The sequence below is a fragment of the Oryctolagus cuniculus genome, chromosome 11 (assembly GCF_051225735.1).
Source record: "Oryctolagus cuniculus isolate XC-2025 breed Fujian yellow rabbit chromosome 11, ASM5122573v1, whole genome shotgun sequence".
Taxonomy (NCBI): Eukaryota; Metazoa; Chordata; class Mammalia; order Lagomorpha; family Leporidae; genus Oryctolagus; species Oryctolagus cuniculus.
Genome location: NC_142877.1, coordinates 14,750,512 through 14,769,479, shown reverse-complemented (window position 1 = coordinate 14,769,479; position 18,968 = coordinate 14,750,512). Strand labels below are relative to the sequence as shown.

General features: G+C 54.9%; 1 protein-coding gene and 2 long non-coding RNA genes across 21 annotated transcripts in view; 2 read left to right on the top strand and 1 right to left on the bottom strand.

Annotated features, from left to right (window-relative positions):
* HNF4A (hepatocyte nuclear factor 4 alpha) overlaps positions 1 to 6,549 on the top strand; it is a 61,033-nt gene extending 54,484 nt beyond the window's left edge. For 6 of the 9 annotated variants that reach the window (XM_089307967.1, XM_089307968.1, XM_089307965.1 and 3 more), the window contains exons 10-11: positions 2,496 to 2,648; positions 3,482 to 4,260. In XM_089307967.1, the coding sequence (XP_089164093.1) occupies positions 2,496 to 2,648; positions 3,482 to 3,624 (296 nt within the window). In that variant the 3' untranslated portion in view covers positions 3,625 to 4,260. Of the gene's footprint in view, positions 1 to 2,495; positions 2,649 to 3,481 lie in introns of all 9 variants that reach the window. The other 3 variants (XM_051845027.3, XM_051845029.3, XM_051845028.3) reach the window with 2 other exon arrangements.
* LOC149123351 (uncharacterized) lies at positions 4,938 to 12,032 on the bottom strand. 4 transcript variants are annotated; one of them, XR_016216561.1, is made up of 5 exons: positions 11,559 to 12,032; positions 10,916 to 11,239; positions 8,716 to 8,896; positions 7,769 to 7,849; positions 4,938 to 6,911 (listed from the first exon to the last, which is right to left on the bottom strand). It is a non-coding gene; the product is annotated as an uncharacterized LOC149123351 (long non-coding RNA). The 4 variants fall into 4 exon arrangements; XR_016216558.1 differs by having other exon boundaries at positions 10,916 to 11,091; XR_016216559.1 differs by having other exon boundaries at positions 10,969 to 11,091.
* Positions 12,033 to 13,516: 1,484 nt separating this feature from the next.
* LOC149123350 (uncharacterized) overlaps positions 13,517 to 18,968 on the top strand; it is a 30,012-nt gene continuing 24,560 nt past the window's right edge. For 2 of the 8 annotated variants that reach the window (XR_016216554.1, XR_016216552.1), the window contains exon 1: positions 13,522 to 13,703. This is a non-coding gene — a long non-coding RNA (uncharacterized LOC149123350). Of the gene's footprint in view, positions 13,704 to 18,968 lie in introns of all 8 variants that reach the window. The other 6 variants (XR_016216556.1, XR_016216553.1, XR_016216551.1 and 3 more) reach the window with 5 other exon arrangements.

The following is an 18,968-nucleotide window of genomic DNA, read 5'->3' as shown; positions in this document are numbered from 1 at the left end:
CAGGTGCATTAGCAAGGAACTGGATTGGACGTGGAGCAGCAGGGACTCGAACAGGTGCCCATTTGGGATGCTAGCATTGCAGGAGGCTGCTTAACCCTCTACATCACAATGCTGGCTGTGGTAGAATTTTAAAGCAGGCCTTAAAGGTTGGCCGAAGGAGGTTTCTCTGAAGTGTTGACTTTTGTGCTAGGACCTCATGTAAAACCAGATTTAAAAGCCAAAAGAAGAACGTACCAAGCAGAAGTGGCTAGTTCAAGGTTGTGGGGCAGGAGAAGTGTGTGTCTGGAAAGGACAAGCTGCGAGGTGGGACAGTTGGATGAGATGAAGGTGTAGATTGGGCAGAAACCAGATCACAAGCATATGGCTTTGTAGGCCATGGACTGTGGTCTCATGACAACTACAGTAAGTAGAGTGGGAATCAGCCAACCGCTCTGACTGCTGGGTAGAGAGTGACTTGTGGGAAGGGTACAGAGTGGAGCAAGAGACCCCTAAGAATGCTACTACCTCTGCTCACGGGAAGCCCCGGAGGTTGGGGCTGCGGACATGCAGTGGGCAGATGCTCTTGGTCATCTGTTGGAGGGAGAATCCTAAGGACTTATCAATCGGATGTGGGGAGGAAGAGCCGAGGATGAAGTGTAGGCTTTTGCCTTGAACAGCAGAAGCGGTGCTGGAGTAGTTTTCCAAGATGAGGAGGACAGAAGAAATGGCTTGAGGCTGGGCATGGGGAGGTGGTGAGGGTGACCCCAGAGATGGTCTTGGACTTTGGTTACCTGTGGGATGACTCTCTCTATCCAGGATGAGTTATCAAGGAGGCAGTTGAATGTACAAGTCAGTTGCTCAAACATGCAGCTTTGTGAAGTTCCAGGATCCAGGAGTCAGATAAAGAGCAGGTACCCTGGAAGGTAATGGAGGAAGACCAGCCAGGGGGAGAGGAACAAACCTGGGGGAGTTGCAGAATCTAGGAGCAGAGCAAGGTTTACATTCCACAAAGGGAGAGATAGAGAGAGGACTGGATGGAGAGGTGGAGGGGGGAGAGGAAGAGGGAGGTGTCCATGGGATTGGCAACAGGGAAGCTCTTGGCAACTGCGTTGACAGTGGTGTCAGATGGCCATGGGAATGCAGACCAGGTTGGAATGGTTACAGAGTGAGAAGGAAGGTGCAGACATGGAGCTGGAGTAGACAGCCCTGGAAACGTTTTGCTAGGAAGAGGAGCTAGGAGGGGGTTGAGGATGGCCGGAAGGGAGTGACTCTACTGATGGACCATGGAATTTCAGCCAGACTCAAGCCGAAATGAAGATGGGGTGGTGGATGGTGACGAGCAGAGGTGAGTGAGGTGAGGCACGTTTGCAGTGACGGTCCTAGATTAAGTGAGCTGGGAGGATAGGAGGTGAAATCAAAGTGAGGATGCGCAAACTCAAGGCTTTGGCGGTGACACTGTTCCTGGAGATGATGTGGCCAAAGGCAAGGCATCTCAGCTTCAGCACTGTTGATATTTGGGACTAGACAATTCTTCGTGATTGGGAGGGGGGGGACTGTCCTGTACATGGTTTAGCTGCATCTCTGGCTTCCACCCACGAGATGCTAATAGCGCCTCCCAAGTGGTCACAGCCAAAAACTGTGTTCAGGTCTGGTGAGATCGTCCCAGGTGGAGAGCCAGTGTCATGTGGCTCACTTCATCCTCACCTTGACTCTGAACATGGGCTACGGTGAGTCAGGTGTCTGTGAGACCAGGATCAGGAGCTTATGGTCTGTTGCCAGATGAACTTGGATAAGCTCATCTCCCTTTGCTTGTTAGCTCACCTGTTAAAGAACAGGGCAATAATGGTGCCCACTTTGCAAGATTTTTGTGAGGATTGGATTATGTAAAACATGAAAAGTACAATAAAAAGAAGTCCTAGGCATGTGATAGGTGCTCATTAATTATTGGTTATCACAGAAACAGCTGGACTTTAGAGGTCTCTTTTTATCTATTTATTTTATTTTATTTATTTGAAAGAGTTACAGAGAGAGGTAGAGACGGAGAGAGAGGTCCTCCATCCACTGGTTCACTTCCCAAATGGCCACAATGGCTAGAGCTGAGCCAGTCTGAAGCCAGGAGCTTCTTCCGGGTCTCCCACATGGGTGCAGGGCCCAAGGACCTGGACCATCCTCCACTGCCTTCCCAGGCACATCAGCAGGGAGCTGGATCAGAAGTGGAGCAGCCAGGACTTGAACCCGTGCCCATATGGGATGCCAGCGCTGCAGGCTGGGGCTTTAACCTGCTGTGCCACTGCACCAGCCCCCTTTCCTTGTTTCTTTCAAATCACTTTTGCCCTCTTGATTTTGGGGTCCTCTCCATGCCCCATGAAGCCCAAGTTTACTAACCCAGGAATGGGTACTCAAGACGTTGGATGGACAGGTGATGAGCCACACCTGAAGAAGATGGGGGTGCTTGGGGCCTCCAGTTGGTCCCAGCTGAGACGCTGTACCCTGATTTCTTCCTTTTCTGCCTACAGGGTCCTCCAGTGATGCACCCCACGCCCACCACCCCCTGCACCCTCACCTGATGCAGGAACACATGGGCACCAACGTCATTGTGGCCAACACGATGCCCACTCACCTCAGCAATGGACAGATGTGTGAGTGGCCCCGGCCAAGGGGGCAGGCAGGTGGGCAACTTAGGCTCTCCCTTGGGATGGGTGAGGATGGGTCCTAAGAGTCGGGGCAGGAGAGGGTTAAGGCTAGAAGGCGGCACTGGATACAGCAGACCTCTGTGCTCCAAGTAGGGAAGGGCGAGGCTGATTGGCTGTTGGGTTATTCAGTGAGGTGACTGACAACCTCCACTGAGTGAAGCCATCCACCGGGTGAGCGGATTGGGTAGGAATCATGGGGAGAGGCAGTCTGCTCATTAATTATACATAATTAATAATAATGAATAATAATTAATGGCACTTCATCATCCACTGGCTGATGATAGTTACTGGAGAGAATTCCATTAGTAACACAGTCCACTCGTGACAACTGTCCATCGAAGTGAAGCTGCCCGGCTGTGGAAGGCCATCCATTACACGGTGGGAGACAGTGCACCGCACAGGGATGTCCACTGGGTTAGAGGTGAACTCTCCCAAGAATGAGTTCATCATTGTTGAAAGCCTGTCAAAAAATAAGATTAGCAGTGGAAAGAGGAAGCCCCTGAGATGAGATGGCATTTCACCGAGGTTGTTCTTGGGGTAAAATTGTCCAGTGAATGAAGTTGGCCAATTTGGTTAGAGTTTGCTCTAAACCTGCAGTGGAGATGAAGCCAGTTAGTTTCTGTTGCTCATCTCCTAAATATCAAAGAAGTGGTATTTTTAAAGCCAGTGAGCCTTGGGTCTCATTATGTTAATTTAAGTATTAGCTAGCTTAATGTTCTCAACTTATAGAAGAGGAGACTAAGTCTCAGAGTTTATTTGCTCAGCACAGGCTGGGATCTTGAGCGATCTCTGTCTCTTTGTCCCTCCAGCCACCCCTGAGACTCCACAGCCCTCACCACCAGGTGGCTCAGGGTCCGAGCCCTACAAGCTCCTGCCGGGGGCCATCGCCACAATCGTCAAGCCTCCCTCTGCCATCCCCCAGCCAACCATCACCAAGCAAGAAGTCATCTAGCAAGCGGCCGGGGGTCGGGGGCTCTGCTGGCTCCCCCCAGCCCCCTCAGAGAGTGCCTGGTGATCACCTGGTCACATCAAAGGGAGGCATGACAGCAGGGCCAGTCCCAGAGCAGTAAGGGAAAAGGCAAAGGGCCCAAGAGTGTGGGCTGAGGGCCACAGCCCATTGCCACCCTTTAGCACCCGAGCCCTGGATGGTGGGGCTTTGACTTGGGGAGCCCTTAGCTGGAGAGTCCTCTGCTGCCTTGGACAACTTTTCCATGTTGAAGCCACTGCCTTCGCCTTCATCCACACCTCCCCCAGCTTCTTCACCCCCAAAGGTCGGCTGTCTGGGACACTATGGGACCTTGCTCCAGCGCTGCTCCCGCCTCCTCCACCGGCATCTCTGCTCTCCCAGTGTGGTCGTGGCATCCAGAAGCAGAGCCCTGTCAGATGGCAGCACCTCGCCCCTCCCCCTTCTGCTGCCCCAACCCCAGATGCCCTCTCCACCCTCCCCTATCACCGGCCTCAGCCATCCTGTCTTCCCCAAAGCCACCTCTCTGCAAGACTCAGCACCAATTCCCAAGTCATCTCAGGAACATTCCAGAAGCACTGGCTGGGACTCGGCAGAGCACAGGAAACACACCCTTCTCCTCTTCCAACTGCACGGGTGCTTCCCTTCCCTGGGCTGGGCTGGATGTTTGGAGGGGTGACCACTGTAGGCGGTCCAGAATAAGAGAACAATCGCAGGCTGACAGCTGCAACAGGACCTCAGGGGGAGACCTGGGTGGGGGGGGTGGAGACTGTCTTGGAAACTAGGACCAGGCCTTTGAGGGAGGGGAGGGCTCTGAACGGTAGCGCAGGTGAGACGGGGTATCCCAAGGGAGAGCAGCCTGGGTGAAGGCCTGGCCCCTGAGGCAGGAAGAATGGTGCTATGAGCGGAACAGGCTCTCTCGAGTCCACAGGGCAAGCTGGGGAGCAGGGGGCCTTGAGTGTCGGTCTGAGGCCAGGAGTCGTCAGGGCTGTGCACCGAGCTGGGATTTCAGAAGACGAACATGGCCGTCCTGTGGAGGTTAGAAGGTTGGGAGAAAGCAGGGAACTCAGGCAGGGTCAGGATGCAATGCCGGTGAGAGCGATGAGGCTTGTAGATGCGGAGGAAGGGGTGGGGGAGTCCTTGGGTGGGCTACGAGGCGGGAGCGTCTCCCAGGACTGTCTCCTTGCTCCTAGGCACCGTCCTAGGCAGTTGGCAGGCATCAGCTCATTGCGTTCTCCCTGTTGGCTAACCATGATTGCAGAAGATGAACCCTTAAGAGGTTAAGTGATCTTTATTGGGGGGGGGGGGGGGGGAGGCTTACACTGTAAGTAGGTGGCTGAGTCAGGACTTGAACTTGGTCCCCCTTGATCGAACAGGAGCGCTCAGAGGCCCCTCTGTCCCCACCGTGGTTGAGCTGAGGGTGGAACTGACTTCTTGATACCTTCACCAGCCTCAGAAACCAAAAGCTCACTCTTCTCAGGAGCTCCGCCCACCCCCAGCACGAAGATTGGCTTCAGGCCGCACTTACACTCACGTAGGGACCAGAATCCTGTTTGCTGCTAAGTAGGAAGGGGAATTCCCGGCTCCTCGCCCCTTTGCTGTCTCTCCCCCAAGTCAGGGCAGGCAGCAGGGATCCGGTTCCAGCAGGACAGGCCCCTATGGCCCAGCCGCCTGTGGGTGGGAGAGTTTGAATGAGTGACAGGGCCGAGGTGAGATGGCCTGGGTCTGAGGGATGCTGTGGGGTCTGTGTCATCCATGGAGCATCCTGGGAGCATCCAGCCCTGGCGCGGAGCAGATGGCACTTCATTCATACAGAATCCTGGTGGCTCTGGGGAGTCTAGAAACTGCCACTGGCTGGTGGGATAACAGGGATGTGTCCTGAAGCCGGAAGTGTGATGACATAGGACATCGAATTCTCAGGTTCTCTCGCCCAGGGGTGCCCCTTCCTAGCTTACGGGGCAGCGTGCCAGGGCCCACCGTTCACCACTGTTACTGTTCACCAAAGAGGCACAGAGAGGCACTGGGCCCTAGGCTGAAGAGGAATCCACACCCCCAGAGTGGTCAGGAGCGGCCTCCCCCGCTCCACCGAGCCAGGCTCTGGTCCCAGCAGATGCTTGCTGCTCCCGGCTCAGAGTCGCAGGCCTGCCTCAGCCACCCTCGCTCACTCCAGCGCCCCAGGAGTCGTAGCCAACTGGCTCAGACTGGCCTGCGCCCCGCCAGGGAGGCGGGGAACCCACTGCTCACTCTGGTCACCCCACTCTCGGGCTCTCCACCTCCTGGCCGCAGTCTCGGAACACGGCTGAGAATTTCCCAGGGGGCGGAGTGGGCTGCACGGCAGCCTTCAATGGGCCTGTGCTCCCACCCCACCCTTTCCAGAGAAGTCCATTTCCCTTTGCGAGCTTTATTGCCAGGCAGGAAACGAAACGTTTACTGTCTCGTTCCAAGTGGAAGACACCACACTGGAGATTTTTCCTGCCTGCGTAGTGGTCCTAACACATAAAACCTGGTGGGGGGGTGGGGGTGTAAGCATGGGCCCATTAATCCCTCCACCAAGACACCCCCTTCAGGAAGCCCCCAGAAGCTTCTAGAATCCACTCGGCTCCCGTGAGCGTGGACGCGATCAGAAACGAGTGTTCCTCAGTTTCTTGTGCTGCCCAAGCCATTGCTTTCCCGACTTTCCTGTGATCTGCCCTGAGCGAGAATTGTGAAGTCGCCATCAAGCAACTGTGGAAGTGCGCTGGTGGCGCCGGGCCGACCCATGTCTTCCCGTGGCTGTGAATGTCCTCAGGTCCCGTGCCGACCCCTGAGCCCCGTCACTGCCACCCAGTGGGGCAAAGAAGCAAAAAAGCATTTCTTACTTGTATGTTTTAACAAAGTTTGTAAGACAAAATAAATGGCACATATGTTTTCTAAGTCCTTGCATGGGTGTCCGTTCTTGCTTTCAGCTGTTTGCGATGAGGGCGAGGATGGACGAGGGTTCGGCGGGGGTGTGAAATGCTTTCACAGCCATCATTAATGTTTAGTCGTTGCGCCCGGCATGCAGGCATGGGGATTATCTCCCCTTTATAGATAAGGAAACTGAAGCCCACAGGAAGCGATTTTTCTTGAGATGCGGGCGTGCAACTCTGTCCCTGGTCTCCTGACAACAAGCGCTCTGTACGAGGGGTCTCCAAAAAGTTCGCGGAAGATGAAGAGCATGGCACCCAAATACTTACCTTTTAATTCCATTTTTCACAAACTTTTTGAGTCCTCTGGGTATGAGAAAGTGGATCCTCCTGGAGAGAGGAGAGGTGAGTGGACATTCAGGGATGAGGGCAGGGGACCCCTTGAGCTTCTCCCAAACAGAGGGGACAACAGCTCTGGCCTTGGAGCCACATGTCCTGGGGGCTAGTGTACCACTGGGCAGGCGATGCTGCCTCTCCAAGCCTCGCCTGGAAAGCAGAGGGGGCACCTCCCTCGGGGACGTCAGGACGGAACTGAATGAGACGGTAGTCACCGTGAGAGCTGCCAGACTGTGAGGAGAGAGAGGAACCGTCACACCGCCCCTTCCTAGGGAGGCGCTAACCATCAAGTTCTCCAGCCTCGAGAGCCCCCATCAGCTGCCGGCCAGGTCCCTGGGGCCACTGCTGCCTTCCCCAGCCCCTCCCTTCCAGAAACTCAGCAACACCAGGAAGTGGATCCCTCAATGTTGCAATGGACGCCTTGCCCACGCTACCGCCGGCATGGCCGAGGGGGCGGGGGCTGCAGGAGGCTATTTCAGTCCTAAATTGTGCTTAATAAATCTATATCAAAACCATAAACCCCGGGCGGCCATAAATCCCTCCGACCTTGGCTCCTCCACCTCAGCGGCCCTTTGCCCCACTTAATCTCCAATCACAGTGTGGGTGGCCAGGGCTACACATCTGCTTTCCGTTTCAGTTGCTAAACAACATAGATAACAAACAGGAAGATCCCCATTTTAGAGATGATGAAGTCGAGGTTTGGAAAGGCGAAAGAACTTGCCCAGGGCTACGCAGCTAGCGAGCCATTAGCCCAGCACCAGAGCCCAGGCTGTGTCTACCCACCCGTGTGGCCTGATGGCGAAGTGGGACTTCTGGGGATGGCGTGGTGGTGCAGTGGGCTAAGCCGTTACCTGCAACACCAGCATCCCATATCGGAGCGCCTGTTCAAGTCGCCGCTGCTCCGCTTCCGATCCAGCTCCTTGCTTTTGTGCCTGGGAAAGCAGCGGAAAATGGCCCAAGTGCGTGCACCCCTGCCACCCATGTGGGAGACCCGGATAGAGTTTCTGGCTCCTGGTTTCAGTCTGGACCAGCCCTGGCCAACACTGTGGTCATTTGGGTAGAGAACAAACAGATGGAAGATATCTCTCCCTTTCTCTTCCTCTCCCCTCTCCTCTCTCTTATCACTCTGACTTTCAAATAAATAGAATAAATCTTAAAAAAAAAAAAAAAAAAAAAAAAAAAAAAAAAAGAAGAAGGGGAAAGGCCGGAACTATGGCACAGCAGGTTAACGCCCTGGCCTGAAGCGCCGGTATCCCATATGGGCGCCAGTTTGAGTCCTGGCTGCTCCTCTTCCAATCCAGCTCTCTGCTATGGCCTAGGATAGCAATGGAAGATGGCCCAAGTATTTGGGCCCCTGCACCCATGTGGGAGACCCGGAGGAAGCTCTTGGCTCCTGGCTTCAGATTGGCACAGCTCTGGCCATTGCAGCCATCTGGGGAGTGAACCAGCAGATGGAAGACCTCTCTCTCCCTCTCTCTCCCTCTCTCTTTGCCTTTCCTTCTCTCTCTGTGTAACTCCGACTTTCAAATAAATAAAAAATCTTAAAAAACAACAACAACAAAGAATTGGGACTTCTGGGCAGGCACCTTCTTTTAGCTCCACTGCCCAAGTCATGCTACTCGAAGCTTCTCATTCTAACATCCCCAACGGAGCCCCAGGTTCAGAGTGGGGACTTGAAGTAGACAGGACCCAGGGTGACAGGGCGCTTGAAGACCCAGGGTCCCACACAGCGTGGCTGACCTGTCCCACACCACACTGGTGACACTGCCCTGCTTCCTCCTCTGCAGAATCCCCTCACCTGGGTGCATCACATTTAAATTCCAGGACACGACCTTAGGATCCCCTGCAGCTGCTGGGTGATGGTGCAGCTCAAGGCCAAATCACAATGCCAAGGACAGCACTGATGACTCTTCCTCTTGGACAAACTGCGCTGGATGCAACTGAATCCCCCACAGGCCTCCAAGGCAGTCCTTCTTGTTCTGTTCCACAAAGAGGAAATGGCTCAGAAGCAGCAAGCGGCTTCCAGGAGGACCTAGCTGAGTGACCTTGGCCTGACTCGGGGGCAAAGGGGACAGTGGAAAGGTCACCATTCGATGAATGTCGTGAGCAAAGCCCCAGGCGGAGGCACGTGGGATTACAAAGAAGCCACACCCCAGATGCTTCCCCCTGTAGCCGCAGGCCACAGCTGGAGGGGAAAGTCACAGACCAAGGAGTGAGCGAAGGCCTGCGAGCTAGCGGGGATGGGACGGAAAGGGTCGATCGAGGTCTGGGGAATGGTGTGGTGTGCACTTGGGAGGAGCGCACTCAGAGGCAAGAGTGAAGCAGAAAGGGCCGGGTTTTGGTGCAGCGGTTAAGGTGCCACATCCCGTACCTGAGTACCTGGGTTCAAGTCCAGCTTCCTGAGAGGCATCAGGTGACAGCTGAAGTCCTTGGGTCCTGTCACCCACATGGGGGAGCTGGGTAGAGTTCTGGGCTCCTGGGCCGGCGCCGTGGCTCAATAGGCTAATCCTCCGCCTTGCAGCGCCGGCACACAGGGTTCTAGTCCTGGTCAGGGCGCCGGATTCTGTCCCGGTTGCCCCTCTTCCAGGCCAGCTCTCTGCTGTGGCCCGGGAGTGCAGTGGAGGATGGCCCAAGTCCTTGGGCCCTGCACCCCATGGGAGACCAGGAGAAGTACCTGACTCCTGGCTTCAGATCAGCGTGATGTGCTGGCCGCGGCGGCCATTGGAGGGTGAACCAAAGGAAAAGGAAGACCTTTCTCTCTGTCTCTCTCTCACTGTCCACTCTGCCTGTCAAAAATTAAAAAAAAAAAAAAAAGGAAGAGACCTATCTCTCTCTCTCCCTCTCTCTCTCTCTCTCTCTCTCTGCCTCTCCTCTCCTCTCCTCTCCTCTCTCTGTGTAGCTCTGCCTTTCAAATAAATAAATAAATAATAATCTTTAAAAAAAAAAAAAAGAGTTCTGGGCTCCTGGCTTCAGCCTGGCCCAGCATTTGGGGGAGAGAACCAGCAGATAGGAGTTCTTTCTCTGTCTCCCTAATTTTAAAGAAATGAAAATAATAATAACAATAATAAAGAATGAGGCAAAGAAGGCAGAAGTGCAGAAGTGTGTTCAAGGTGGAGGAGAGGAGCACTAAGTTGGAGCCTGTGGCTGGGCGGGGGGACGGAGGCCAGAATCTCCCAACCTTTTTCTTTTTCTTTTTTTTTTTAATTTTGACAGATAGAGCTAGAGAGAGAGAGAGAGAGACAGAGAGAAAGGTCTTCCTTCCATTGGTTCACCCCCCAAATGGCCGCTACGACCGGCACTGCGCCGATCCGAAGCCAGGAGCCAGGTGCTTCCTCCTGGTCTCCCATGTGGGTGCAGGGACCCAAGGACCTGGGCCATCCTCCACTGCCCTCCCGGGCCACAGCAGAGAGCTGGCCTGGAAGAGGGGCAACCAGGACTAGAACCCAGTGCCCATATGGGATGCCAGCGCCATAGACAGAGGATTAACCAAGTGAGCCATGGCGCCGGCCCCAAGCATCTCCCAACCTTCAGCCATCGCAACGCCTCCCAGACCCCCTCTGTGCCTGAGGACCACTGTGCCTTCCAGGCATTAAAGCGTTTTTAACAGTATCTTCTTATTTGTTTTTATTTGAAAGGCAGAGAGAGAGGGGAAAAGACGGACAGGAAGATCTTCCATGCACTGGTTCGCTTGCCTCGTGCCTGCAAGAGCTAGGACTAGGCCAGGCTGGAACCAGGAGCCTGGAATCTAATCTGGGTCTCCTCCATGGGTGGCAGGGACCAAAGTAGCTGCTGTCTCTCAGGTGCACGTTAGCAGGAAGCTGGCATCAGAAGAGGAGCTGGGACTCAAACTCAGGTACTTCAGTATGGGATGTGGGTTCCCCAAGTGGCATCTTAGTCCTGTGTTAAACACCCGCCCCACTTAATTCTTTTAACCAGCTCATATGCATTCTCTTCGCATTTTAGGGCACAGGTGCAAACAGGAGACCAATATTACTTACTGTAAATACGAGGTGATTACAAAACTAAAGTGAAAAGGAACCGTATTCTTAACCTCTAGCCAGGGAGAGATGCTCCAGGGGAGGTTCTGATCTTTCTTCACGGGGCTGGTCTGCGCACAGGTGACAGGGTCCCAAATACTGGTGCCTGGAAGGTCTTCATGGGAAAAAGGAAGCCCCTGGCGGGTGGAGAGCAGAGAAGGCTGCAGGCAGGTCTGCATCTTCGCAGAGTCGCCCGGGCGGGAGTTTGGAGCAGCAGTTGGGATGCCTGCACCCCATATTACAGAGCCGAAGTTCAAGTCCCAGCACGCTCCTGACTCCAGGTTCCTGCGAATGCGCACCCTGATGGCTCCAGTAATTAGGTTCCCGTTACCCATGGGGGAGACCTGGACTATAATCCTGACTCCCTCCCAGCTCCAGCCTGGCCCAGCCCGGCCCAGCCCTGGTTGTTGTGGGCATTTGGGGAGTGAACCAGAAGATGGACGCTCCCTCTCTCTGTCTCTACCTCTGTCTCTGTCTCTATGCCTTTCAAATAAATAAAGCAAACATAGATTTAAAGGGAATGAAATCTCTCTCCTCTGTTCTGTGGAAGACAGAATGGAGGGTTCCCCCCACCCCCACCGTGAGCAGACGACCAAGGACTCACCCGTGCAGGGTCTGCACCAAGACAGCAGCAGCAGACTGGGGGAGGAACCGACTCCCAAGATGCTCGTCCACTCATCATCCGCCAAGCACCCAGCGAGTGCCTACATCGCGGTGAACGTTTGTCCGAGTCTGAGAGGTGGGGAGGGGCGAGACCAGGCAGCGCCTCCCAGGCCGTGAGGGAGAGCTTGGGGTTGATTTTAGGAGCGACGGCAAAACGAGGGAACCCAGCTCGTTGCTGAACAGGGAGGGGGATCCGATGGGCTTCAGCGTCTCCTGCCGGGAGCGAAGGCATCGCTGCAGGACAGGAGCGGAAGGTGATGAGCCCACAGGAGTCTGTGTGGTGTCGCAGCGAGGGCCAGTGGCTCTCTGAGCGGGGGCTGTGCAGCCAGGAGAGTTCTAAGGCAAGTCCCCAAGAGTCAGGCCCAGGTCTAAACACACCTGCCCTCGATTCTTCAGATTTGAGAGATGTAATTAAGGTCCCAAACCAGCTGGCTTTTTTTTTTTTAGAGAGGAGGATTATCCCAAGAGGCAGGAACTAATCAGGTGAGCCCTTAAAGGGGATTAGGCTCTTTTTGGCTAATGAAATTACAAGTTTGAGAAGGAGGCCATGTGAGGGAGTCTCAGGCGGGCTTTGGAGATGGTGGTGGGCGGCCCCAAGACAAGGAGCAAGGGCAGCTGCTAGAAGCTGAGACCGATCCCCAATAGGCAGCAAAGAAATGGGGGCCTCCATCCTACAACCAGCCGACAACACGAATGAGCTTGGATCCTTTCCTGGAACCTGGGGGTAGGAATACAGCCCAGCCGACGTCCTGATTTCAACTGGAGAAGACCCTGGGCAGAAAACTCAGTCAGACCAGAGCCTGATTCTGGCCTACAGAACCGTGAGATCACACGTGGGTGTCATTGTCAGCGATGGAAAATGAATACAGGTGGTGGTGAGAGGCGATCAGAACATAAGGGCCGCCGAGAACCTGCCATGGAGCGCCGGGAAAAGTGGGGCTACAGCTACAAAGCCCAGCGCAATATCCACGGATACGTATGCACAGTTATTGCACATCACCTACAATTTAAAAAAGGATTTTCAAAACACAGAGTCCAAGCCAGAAGCACCAAAAGGAAGCTTTAAAGTCCAGTGGGGGCAGCAGGCATGGGGCTGAGCAGCTAAGAGGCCCACGACCCATATGGTAGTGCCTGGCTTTGATGCCTGGCTCGATTCCAGCTCCCTCCTAAGCCCGAGCCTGGGGGGTGGCAGGTGACGGCTCAAGTAACTGGGCTCCAGCCACTCACGTGGGAGACTCGATTGCATTCCCAGTTCTCAACCTTCAGCTCTGGCCCTGGCCATGGAAGGCATCTGGGGAATGAATCAGCTGATGGGAGCAATTTCTCTGTTTCTCTGCCTCTAAAATAAATAAATATTTTTTTAAGTCAAACCACTACACACACACAAACACACACACACACACACACAAAGCAGCAGACCACTGACGCAAGCTGTGTGATCTCCCAGATACACTAGCTGGAATGAAAAAGCCAGAGTCAGAATTTATTCTTTAAAAAAAGGAAGGAAGGCCGGCGCCGCAGCTCACTAGGCTAATCCTCCGCCTTGCAGCGCCGGCACACAGGGTTCTAGTCCCGGTCAGGGCGCCGGATTCTGTCCCGGTTGCCCCTCTTCCAGGCCAGCTCTCTGCTGTGGCCAGGGAGTGCAGTGGAGGATGGCCCAAGTCCTTGGGCCCTGCACCCCATGGGAGACCAGGAGAAGCACCTGGCTCCTGCCTTTGGATCAGCACGATGCGCCAGCTGGGGCGGCCATTGGAGGGTGAACCAACGGCAAAAAGGAAGACCTTTCTCTCTGTCTCTCTCTCTCTTACTGTCCACTCTGCCTGTCAAAAATAAAAAATAAATAAAATAAATAAAAAATAATACAAAAAGGAAGGAAAAGAAACAGCAGAGCGTTATTAGAGCTCGCTTATGAGGGAGTCGGGCAGCAAACAGGTTCCAGGTGAGGGCTTCACTCCGGGCCCAAGAACCACAGCTGCCAGGAAGAGGAAGCAAAGCCAGCCACGCAAATGCAAGGTGGCGGCCCAAAGGGACGGACGTGGGCTCTGTTGCTGCAAGCCAGCTATGCGCAGCATGGCGGTGGCGTGGGGTAAGTGCATGGACAGTCCTCGTTAGAGGAGGGGAAGGGACTTTTCCGGGGCCACACTCAGCATGGCGGAGGCAGCGTGACAAAGTCCACGCTGGCATGTCCTGGGCACATTTGCCTGTTTGTCAAACTAGTGAACGAGTGAGCAAGCGAGTGGATGAACGCGTGTCTTCGAGCTCCAGGGCTGAGTTTCCCCAGGGCACTCACGCTGAGCATATGAGGACGTGGTATTTTTAGAGAAGTTGGGGCCATAAAACTTGTTCCATTTCTTCCCCACCCCGTGCCATGCCCTGCCCCTCCCCCCGGGGCGCTCAGATTGCTCCCCGGCCTTGGGAAGGGCTGCGTGGGCTTATCTCAGGGCGAGAGTGAAACTGTAAAGGCCTTTATGGCTTTGAGATCACGTCTGGCAGGGGCGGCGATTGTCGCCATAAACCTGAGCTGGACGAGGGCGATGCCCTGGGCCGCGAGGAGCCAGGAGACGGTTGAGTAATGCCGAGGCGGGGGCCGCGGTCAGGGCCTGTCTCAGGCTCACCTTTCACCCTCCTATAAACCCCAAGGGACAGCAGTTACTGCTAAATTTAAAAATTCCATGACACACCCTTGTTCCCATCAGGAAAATCTCTGAAGTCAGGATGTGTCTTTAAGTTGACGGCATTGCACAAAACCCTGCCGGTCTGATCAGGTGACGGCCACAGCCTCCTTGTTTGTGGCTGGCCCACTGCTTTGTGTTTCCTTGCAAACAACTTCAGGACCATTTGCGGGCAGGGCGTGGTTGTTTCCTGAAATCTCCCTTTGTCGTCTTCTGAAAAGAGCAATAAAGGGAGAGAGTATTTAGCTCAGTGGTAAAGTCCTGCTCGGACACCCCTATCCCCTACGCAAGTGCCTGGTGCATTGCATGTCTTGGCTGCACTTGCAATTCCAGAATTGCAGCTCCCTGCCACTGCACACCTCAGGAAGCAGCAGGTGGCAGCCCCAGGTCCTTGGTGTACTTGGTAGTGTGTTTTCTCTCCATGTGGTGCATAAGGTGCTAGGGCCTCTTTCGCTGGAAGCATCTTGGGTCAGCCTGTCCCATTTCACAGATGAGAAAACTGAGGCAGCAGAAGCCATGGAGCACATATGATGGAGCTGGGGCTCTGGCAGCAGATCCTGTGCTCTCTCTACATATCCAAGGCTGGGGTAGAGGAAGATTAGCCCCCAGGCCTTTCCTCCTCAGAGGTCTTGCCCCCAGCCAAACAACTCTCTTGTCCTAGGGGGCTCTGGGACCCTGTGGACTATCCTGTTGTTCAGGACTCAAGCAGGGGCGAGTGTACAGGAAGGCTTGTGCCCCCGCTGTTTCCCACTGCCCGCATCAGCAATGGCATTCCCGCTGCGGCCAAGGCCTCTCCCACCCGTGCGTGCTCCTCCTGGGTGTCCGGCACAGCCTCGGCTCTCGTCCACTGGCCTGGGACCGAGACTGACTTCAACCTTATTCGTCAGCTGGGAGACCTGAGACCCAGGAAGGCTGCCTGGCTCTTAGTCGCAGGTGGGACAGAGTCTGGAGTCTGGGGCTCGGAATCAGTGCTCCTTCATGACTCACAGAGGTCCCAGATCTGGAAGCCGGAAGGGCAGGGGCAGCAAGAGGCCCAAGGTGGGTCAGAGGAAAGACTTCCGGGTCAGAGAGACTACTGAGGCCTGAGCAAGACTTGAGGCCACAGGTTATGGCCTGGGTCTTGTCGAGACCAGCAAGTGCTGGGGCCAGCGTTGTGGTGGAGCAGGTTCGAGTCCCGGCTGCTCCACTTCTGATCCAGCTCCCTGCTAATGTGCCTGGGAAGGCAGCAGAGGGTGACCCAGGTGCTTACGCCCCTGCCACCCATGTGGGAGACCTGGATGGAGTTCCAGACTCCTGGCTTCAGCTCTGCCCAGTTCCGACTGTTGCAGCCATTTGGGGAATGAACCAGTGGGAGGAGGTTCTCCTTTCTCTCTGTCTCTCCCACTCTGTAACTCTGCCTTTCAAATAAATTAATCTTTAAAAAAAAAAAAAAAAAGAGGAGTTTGGGATAGCTGCCTTGGGGTGTAGCCACGGCCCTCCACCTCCTGGGTCCTGACTACTTACTCGGTGGTCTCCCTGTGGTCACTCCGTTCCAGCCCCTTGGTCTCCTCCCTGTCCTTGATCCACCAAAGCTGTCTACCCTGATGTTCCCTTGATCTAGAATATTCTTTCCTCTGCTCTCCCCAAGGCCACTTCTTTCTAGCTGTTCAGCTCTCTGCCCAGATGTTGCTTCTTGGAGAGTCCTCCCTGGCGGGGGTCGCTTTGTGGGCTCTGCTGCGGCTACGCCAGGCCTCCGAAAGTAGCCATGAGCAACCGGAAGTGAATGGGCGTGGCTGAGTTCCCACAGAGCTTTCTGCGCTGGAGCAGGCAGCCGGCTGCATTTGGCCATGACTGTAGCTTGCCAGCCACGGCTCTCGCGCGTTGTCCTGTTTGATTTTCTTTATGGTACTTAACAATTTATTTGTTCATCAGTTTATTGTCTTCCTCCCCTCTCTGCTCTCTAGACTGTTAACTCCATTAGCACAGTCCTGCTCAACGCTGCTGGAGTGGGCAGCCTCCAGCATGGCCCCCAGGGGTCCCTGTTCCCCGGTATTCAGCCCCCTGGGGAGGCCCCTCCCAAACTAGACAGGGCTGCTGTGCATCAGGGCTGGGATCGCGTGTGGCAATGGTGGGTGTGGCCTTTGAGGCTGACGCACGGAAGGCGTTGTGACTTCCACCTTGCTGCCCTGGATCCCTTGCTCCAGGGGAGCCAGCAGCCGTGTCATGAGAACACGCACATAGTCCAGCGATGAGAACCACACCGACAGGGGCGGAGGCCTCCCGGCACCTGCCAGTCATGGGAACGAGCCTGGAGGTGGATTTCCCGGCCCCAGTCAGAGCTCTCAGGCGATCTTGGTCCCACCCTCGTACTTCCGCTGCAACCTCACGAGCAATGCCCGGGGTTCCCAGCTGCTGTGTTTCTAATATCCTCAGAGGCTTTGATTCTGAGGGTTGGGGCTCTGTTTCCCCACGTCCATGATTCTAAAGTTCTGTGATTCTATGATTGTAGCGTCTTGTGATTCACTTACCAACACATATCTGTTCTCGGCAACTCTCCCCTGCCAGGCACAGTGCTGGTAGCTAGGGATCCAGTGAGATCACCCCTGTTTCTGCCCTCCTGTGGCTCGTGAGCCGATGGGCGCAGAGGCAAGCCCTTGGGCACGGTGAGCATTCTCTGCGGATAAGCCCAGGGGCTGAGGTCGGACGTGGGGGGCTGGGAGGGAAGTGAGCAGCAACAACTTCCCAGGGCAAAGAGGAGGAGAGGGCATTTCACCCAGAGAAGAGGGTGCTGGTGTGGACTGTGTTCCACGAGAGAGGACAGCCAGAGCAAAGGCCCTGGGGTTAGGGAGAGAGAAAGCAAGCAGCCTGTTTGGCGAACTAGGACAAGTACAGTGAGCTGATATAGAGTTGGTGGGGAAATGAAGTGTCCAGAGATTGTGGCCTGATGACAGAGGACCCAGCAAACCATGTCCAAGAGTTTGAACTTTATCCTGAGGGCAAAGGGGAGCCGTGAAGGGTTTAAGGGAGAAGAGTGACAGAGTCTGCTTGGTGATCTGGAAAGAGCCTCTGCTGCCGCGTGAGGTTTTGGAAGGAGGAGACGAGAGGAGCGGCTGGACCGAGAGCCCAGGGGAGAGAAGGCCGAGCGAGACCTTTCCCCCGTGGTATGGTGCGCACACGGGGGTGGCGAGCTCTACAGGTAACCGGTGAGAGCCCAGGACTCCCGCGGTTCACGAATCCAAGGTCTCTAATTCCGTAATTCATCACAAAATGCTGTTGACGTCACTCTGCGTTTCCCACGCTCGACCTCACTCGTGCCCCCGGCCTGCCCCTCCACACCTCAGTTTTCCTGGTTTGCAGAATGGAGTCATTAACACTTCTCACACAGGGCTGGAGTGTGGTCAGTACCTGCACAGAATGGTGGACCTCTGTGGCAGGTGTGTTTGCCACACGGCACTGCCGGGAAAGAGCTGGGTGTTGAAAGCTTAGAGGGAGCAGAGTAGAGCCTGTGGAGTCAGGGCAGGGGCTGGGGGCTGGGGGCTGGGGGAGAAGGAGCCCCGTGCTTTTCTGCTCCTGGTGATCTGGGCTGCTCTGGCTTCTGAGATTCTGCCTGGGCATCTGGTGCCCAGATTTGTGCGTTTGCTTCCAGGCACTGGTGAGCTCATGAGGTGGTTGTAGGAGTCCTCACTGCTGTAGCCAGCCAGCTCTCCCACCTCCCTCCTGGTCTTGAACTCTCCTGCGTTCAAGCTACAGACACCAGTTGGGCTCGGGCAGGATCTGGTCTTCCCTGGGCGGGTCCGAGCCAGGTCCAGTCCAGCGAAGTTGATGGAATCCAACCTACTGTCAACACTGTGCGGCTCTAGGCCATACTATAGGGCTTCCCTGTGTAGACAACTGTTCTGTTGGAACCAACAACATCACAGGTTTAGAGACAGAAACCTCACTCATCCACCCCAAGCGACAAGTGCTGTCCTGAACCACTCCCAGACCTTACCTGCGCTTCTGCACTACAGTCGCTCCCTGCCCTGGCTCAGTTTTAATTCAGTTCAATCCACAAAACATCAATCAAACAGCATATGAAGGATCTTCAAAAAGTTCGTGGAAGAGGGTGTGGCAGGTAAAGCTGCCATGGTGGCACCGGCATCCTATATGGGCGCTGGTTCAAATCCTGGCTACTCTACCGCTAATGCACCTGGGAAGGCAGCAGAGGATGGCCCAGATGCTTGGACCCCTGCACTCGCGTGGGAGACTGGGATGAAGCTCCTGGCTTCAGACCGGCCCAGCTCTGGCTGTTGTGGCCACCTGGGGCAGTGAACCAAGGCGTGGAGGATGTATCTCTCTCTTCTTCTATAATTCTGCCTTTCAAATTAATGAATCTTTTTTTTTTTTAATTCACGGAAGAAGAATATTGTGAAACTATGCATGGGGTTCAATTTGCACCAAAATAGGTTTTTGTTTTTGTTTTTGTTTTTGTTTTTGTTTTTTTTTTTGAGAACCAGAGAGTCAGAGACAGAATTCCCGTCTGCTGGCTTACTCCCTAGATGTCCACAGCAACTGGGGCTGGGGTGGTCCAGGCCAAAGCCAGGAGCCGAAGCCTCAATCCGGGTCTCCCATGTGGGTAGCAGAAACCCAAGTACCTAAACCAGCATCGCCTGCCTCCCAGAGTGCAGATAAGCAGGAAGCTAGAACCGGAGTGGAGCCAG